This window comes from Berghia stephanieae, chromosome 12 (assembly GCF_034508935.2).
Source record: "Berghia stephanieae isolate SIO BIC M18660-M18661 chromosome 12, UCSD_Bste_1.3, whole genome shotgun sequence".
Classification (NCBI taxonomy): Eukaryota; Metazoa; Mollusca; class Gastropoda; order Nudibranchia; family Aeolidiidae; genus Berghia; species Berghia stephanieae.
The window spans coordinates 13,309,661-13,315,221 of record NC_088371.1 but is presented as its reverse complement, the minus strand read 5'-3'; the positions used below and the strand labels follow the sequence as shown (position 1 = coordinate 13,315,221).

Sequence of the window (5,561 nt, the reverse complement as noted above, 5' to 3'; positions counted from 1 at the left end):
ATTTTCTACCGGTAACTTATTTATAATGACATATGTCAATCACACCCCTACTCTCCTTGGAAATTAAGTTGCGCAACTATTGCAAAATAATAATGCTCTGCGTATTCTGAAAAAAACATATTAAACTAATTTTGGCCATAAAACTCATCTATCACATATCAATCGATTGAAATGTCCCTTATCTTGTCAAAAACTTTCAAATCTGGTTAGTTTTATGGCCAAAATTTTAAAAACGTGTTTTTAAAGAGTACACAGTAATATAGAGGTATATTTTACTACTGTATATAAGGTACACTGATGTCTTTCTTCTGTCTTTAGACTTCATTCATAGATTCGACCTTGGAGATATTTTGAATTAGTTCAAAATAAGAGGGAGTTTAAGGTAGGTTTTCTGCAGTTTGAACAAAACAAAAAAAAAAAAAAAAAAAGAAAGAAATTCGATGTGGATAATGATATTATGTGATCAATCGTTTGAAAACGGTATTATGCTTGTATGAAACAAAAAAACAATCTCTTTCGGATCGAAAGGTTCTAGGTTCGAGACTCGGTCAGCTCAGTTGAGTTTCTTCACCAACATTCTCTCATGACCGTACTCAGGTGTAAAATGAGTACCTACCTGCCCGTTAAAAAGGGTTGTGTCTGTCCGGAAAAAAATTGTAATATCGCCTAACAGGCGTCAAATTTGTCACGTCCTACTACACGTTGAGTTTTGCTGTTGGCCAGGGATCCCTTGTAAAACGCTTTAAGCACGTTCAGTGGATATTGTTGCACTATATAAAAGCTCAAGCTTTTGAAAGAGAAAATTAGCCGTAAGAAGGTTACAGGTCAAGAGGACATTTCTCCAGAGGAATCGCAGGCCGACTAATTATTTAAAAAGTTAACTGTTATAAATGTTTTCTGTCACTTTTTATGTTCGTTCCATGGTTTTCTCACTCACATCCAAGAGGAGGTTGTTCTGAAGTCAAATTAATATATTTTTTTAAATTATAAAAAATAAAGTAAGTATTGAGGCATGCCAACAATTCATATCTACAAACACTCATTCACTTTAAGATTTAATTTTTAAATATAAAAATTTACATTTTCCTCTTTCCATACATTCTCAATTTTGTGTTTATACATTTTTATGCATGCCACGTTTGTAAACGAATTTCCATTTTTTTGGATGAATAAAGTATAAATATAATAATAATAATAATAATAATAATAATAATAATAATAATAATAATAATAATAATAATAATAATAATAATAATAATAATGATAAAATATATTATATATATTATTATTATTATTATTATTATTATTATTATTATTATTATTATTATTATTATTATTATTATTATTACTATAACTTTTCCTCTTCCCAAAATAACGTTTCCTCTTTCCAAAATGTCTAGGTTTAAGATATTCTAATTGATGGTTTTGGAGATAGAACGAATTTATAAAAGAAAACGGTATGTGTTATTCAGAATTCACGCCATTTTTGTATCCATACTGATGCACTTCAAGATTTTAATTTAGCAGTCAAGTGGTTTAAACTGATATTTAAATTTTTCTTATATTACTTACTTATCCGAACAACGACCAGCTAAGCTCTTGGCCCTTGGTCTCGTGCCATGACGTAAAAGTTTTTAAAAAGTTGAGCTTTTATATAGCGCAATATCCACTAAAAGTGCTCAAATCGCTTTACAAAGGGTCCCTGACTAACAGCAACGCGTAACATGTAGAACGAGACATGACGCCTGTTCGGCGATAATACAATTTTTTTTCCGACACAGACAACGCTGGTAACGGCCAGGCACTCATTTTACACATGAGTAAAGAGCCTTCTCCAAGGACTCAACTATGCCCCGAGCGAGGCTCGAACCCAGGACGTTCCGATCCGAAAGCGAGTGTCATACCACTAGAACACATCGCAAAAAAAGTTATATGTCTTTTGTAGATGTTCCATGTGACTTGGTGAGAGGAATGTGTATCTGAGGTCTTCAAGAGGTAGACACACAAAGTGCTGTCTTACTGTTTCATTCATTGAGGTGTTGACGTAATGGAGAGGAAGGGGCTGTGTCTTTTGTAATAGTCTTCAACAGTCGTGACGTCAAGTCCCTCGTAATGACGCATAGTAACTTAGTAACAGGTTCTAAACTATCGGAACAATGACGTACGAACTTATTAAATTCTTCTCCGACGAGGATAAAAGTGTATCAAGAGGAGAAAAAACATTATAAATATGATCATGTTTTGACTTTTATACATTATGATCACATGACATCTGAAAAAGTTCTAGGCAACATGAAGAATAAAAAGTACCGAGTTTTATTAACATACGATTATTTCATGTCTTAGTATTCATCAAACGATTTTATTTATATCTTGCCAAATAACACTACGAGCTTTCAGAGTCCTATATGAATCCAGCAGTGATTGGGTAGCTAAACCCGTTTGATCTGATAAAAAGTACTGTGTCAAAGACTAGCACTATGATATGCTTAAAGGGTAACAAGAAATGATACTATCATTTTAACGGCACATTAACTGAAATAAAACCCAATTCCAAGGGCTTTATCGTTAGGGTTGTGCGGCTATGTGGTCTTGTGGTATGACACTCGCTTTCGGATCAAAAGGTCCTGGGTTCGAGCCACGCTCGGTGCATAGTTGAGTCGTTGGAGAAGGCTCTTTACTCACATTATCTCACCGTACTCAGGTGTAAAATGAGTACCTGGCCACAGCGTTGTCTCTGTCCCAAAAATGGTAATATCGCTCTAACAGGCGTCATGTCTCGTCCTGCATGTTATGTGTTGCTGTTGGCCAGGGAACCCAATGTAAAGCGCTTTGAGCACGTTTAGTGGATATTGCCCTATACAAAAGCTGAATTTTAGAATTTTTTTAGGGTTGAGTTCAAAGTAGAGTTGGGTTTGGGTCAGAATACTAGAATACTCTTCAACTGTCGTAACGTCACTTCCTTCTTAATGATGCATGATAACTTAGTAACACTGGCTCTAAACTATCGGAACAATGGCAGACGCCCGTATGAAATATTTCTCCGGCGAGCATAAAAGCGTATCTAGAGGGGGGAAAAACATAAATTTGATCATGTTTTGACTTTTACACATTCTGATCACAAGGCATATGAGAAGTTCTAGCCAATATGAAGAATAAAAAGTAATGATTTTCTTAGTTTAGAACCAAGATGGCCGCCGTTGTCGGGCGGCGTGACATCAGACTACTGAATCCAATTAGGGCTGCCAGTATTTTCTTATGACTCTTTGTTCACAATGCCATTGACATCATTTACTATTATTCCCTACCAGGTACACACAATGGGACGTCTATATTTCGTCTTGTCACTTTTTCTAGTATACGTCGCAGGTCAAGAGGAAGGCAGTGGCGGGACCTCGACATGTCTTCACCTGGACGCGGCCTTCGCTTACAATGGCGACACCTATCTGTTTTCGAACGACTTGACCATCCAGTTGGATGAAAATTTAACAGAGGTCAACACGTTCAAAACTGAAGGATTTTGGGGAGAATTAGAAGACATGGACGCTGCCCTTCATTTTGATCATAAAACTTTCTTCTTCAGATACACAGAGAATTTTCTGTATTCCTCGTCCTACGGTTTGATTGGCCCGGTCGATAATGAAGACAACTGGGGTGAGAAACTTAATGGAGGCGTCACAGCTGCTGCCAGTTTTGACAACACAAGGGCTATATTCCTTTATCATTGTAGATACTACAAATACACCAAAGGCCATCATATGACAGGGCCTCATTCTTTATACAAAATTGGACTGCCATGTGAAATTGATGCTGCTTTCCGATTGTTTGAGGACAATGGTGATGATGATGATGATGGAAGAATTGCTCTTGTAAAATTCAATCAAATGTGGTACATGTCAGCAAACGGTTCGGTTGAAGGTCCGGTTGATGCGAATTCTAAAATTACGCTAAAAAAGTATACGCTCTGCAGCCCGGATGGACATGATGGTGGTTCTGGAGTTCGCATCACAAAGAGACATGCGCAGAAGATGAAAAGTTTCGAAAAATTGTTCAACAAACTGGACTGGAAAGACTTCGATGATGATGATGATAGCGAGGATTGGAGTGAAGAATGGAGCGAGGAATTCGAAGAAAGTCACGAGAGGGCGCTGGTTAAATTGCTTCATTATTTGCTTAATGAACGCTTTGGACACGGGGATGAGAATGAGACGAAGCACGAAAGATTTGAGAGAGAATTGATATTGGCACGACTGAAAGCTTGGGTCGCTCATGAAATTCGTGACGAAGAGAGTGAAGAGAGCTATGACGGCGATAGCACCGATGTAGACAGTGAAGAGTTGTTCAGAGTGTTGGGCCATAAGAGGTTCAAAAGACACGTACCGTTTCTCCATGGTTTTCATTCGAGTGATGAGAGTGAAACTGAAAGCGAGGAGCAAAAAAGGGAACAAGCTAAAGAAATGTATGAGCAAAACCTGGAATATTTAAAAGAACACGGTGGCCATAAGCATCATAAGCATGGGAAATGGGACTGACAGTCGCAGTGATGAGAGTTATATTTCCAGTAAACAAGGTCACCAAAGAAGCATGGATGATTTCAACAGACAACTTGACCTCACCAAAAAAACAAAACAAAAAAAAAAAAACAACAAAAAAAAACAACCAAAAAAAAAAACAACAAACAAACAAACAAACAAACAAGAAAATAACAAATGAAAATAGCAACCGATGAACAAAATTGAAATTTACGCAAACATAAAACAAAACAAAAAAACAACAAACAAAAATCATAAACAATGATAAGGAATTCGTCCGACAATGTGGTATAATGAGAAAAAGGAAGATTTAACGAGTACACATTAATGGTAGATGAGCATTAAAAGAAACGAATCAAAGAGGAAAATCAAAAGGTACAATGTACGTGAAAAGGGAAATGAAAAGGATAGTAGAAAATGCATCCCAAGAGTAGAATAAAAGACATCACTGTTTTATACATGGGAATTTAAAAGTAAAGAGAAAAACGCGAGGACACACGGACAGTAAATAGAAAATAGAACACGTACACTAAGGACAAAGAGAAACAAAAAAATGAAGCAAACTTTATGAGGGTTTCACCTTTTGATATAAATATCCGAACACAAGATGTGCAGATAACACCGAGAAGGGTGGCTAGTCTGAAGTTGAGAAACGTTGCAAGTATCCAATTAATAAATAATAATGTGAAATTGAATGTAAGCTTCAATTTAATTACAAAAAAACCCAGATCAAATGAACGTTTCGGGTTTCCTATTTATTAACAAAACAGGATGAATGAAACACTACAGATGAATGAGATAATGTGGTAGTGGCGTAGTTAAGATGAATAAACAAGACATGTTTATTTATTTCTTCGAGCTTCGAGCAGCAACATTTGCATTACCAAGTATCAAATTAAGAAATTAAGGAGCAGGCACCGGTGTAAGATAAAGAACTGAACAAGATGAAATAAAAGGTGCCAGACAAAACAAGAAAGAAAAATACAAGACAAAAAAATACCATCCCAAAAAATCAGTTCACCTCGGTGT

The 5,561-nt window shown here is 36.2% G+C and overlaps 1 protein-coding gene across 1 annotated transcript; it reads left to right on the top strand.

Annotated features, from left to right (window-relative positions):
- Positions 1-262: 262 nt before the first annotated feature.
- LOC144957824 (uncharacterized) lies at positions 263-4,782 on the top strand. Its single transcript, XM_078889281.1, has 2 exons — positions 263-382; positions 3,312-4,782. Exon 2 carries the CDS (start codon positions 3,321-3,323, stop codon positions 4,530-4,532), a length of 1,212 nt encoding a protein of 403 aa, XP_078745407.1. The 5' UTR covers positions 263-382; positions 3,312-3,320; the 3' UTR covers positions 4,533-4,782.
- The last annotated feature ends 779 nt before the right edge of the window (positions 4,783-5,561 follow it).

Coding starts and splice junctions, on each gene's coding strand:
- LOC144957824 (XM_078889281.1), top strand. CDS start 3,321: ATGGGACGTCTATATTTCGTCTTGTCACTTTTTCTAGTATACGTCGCA.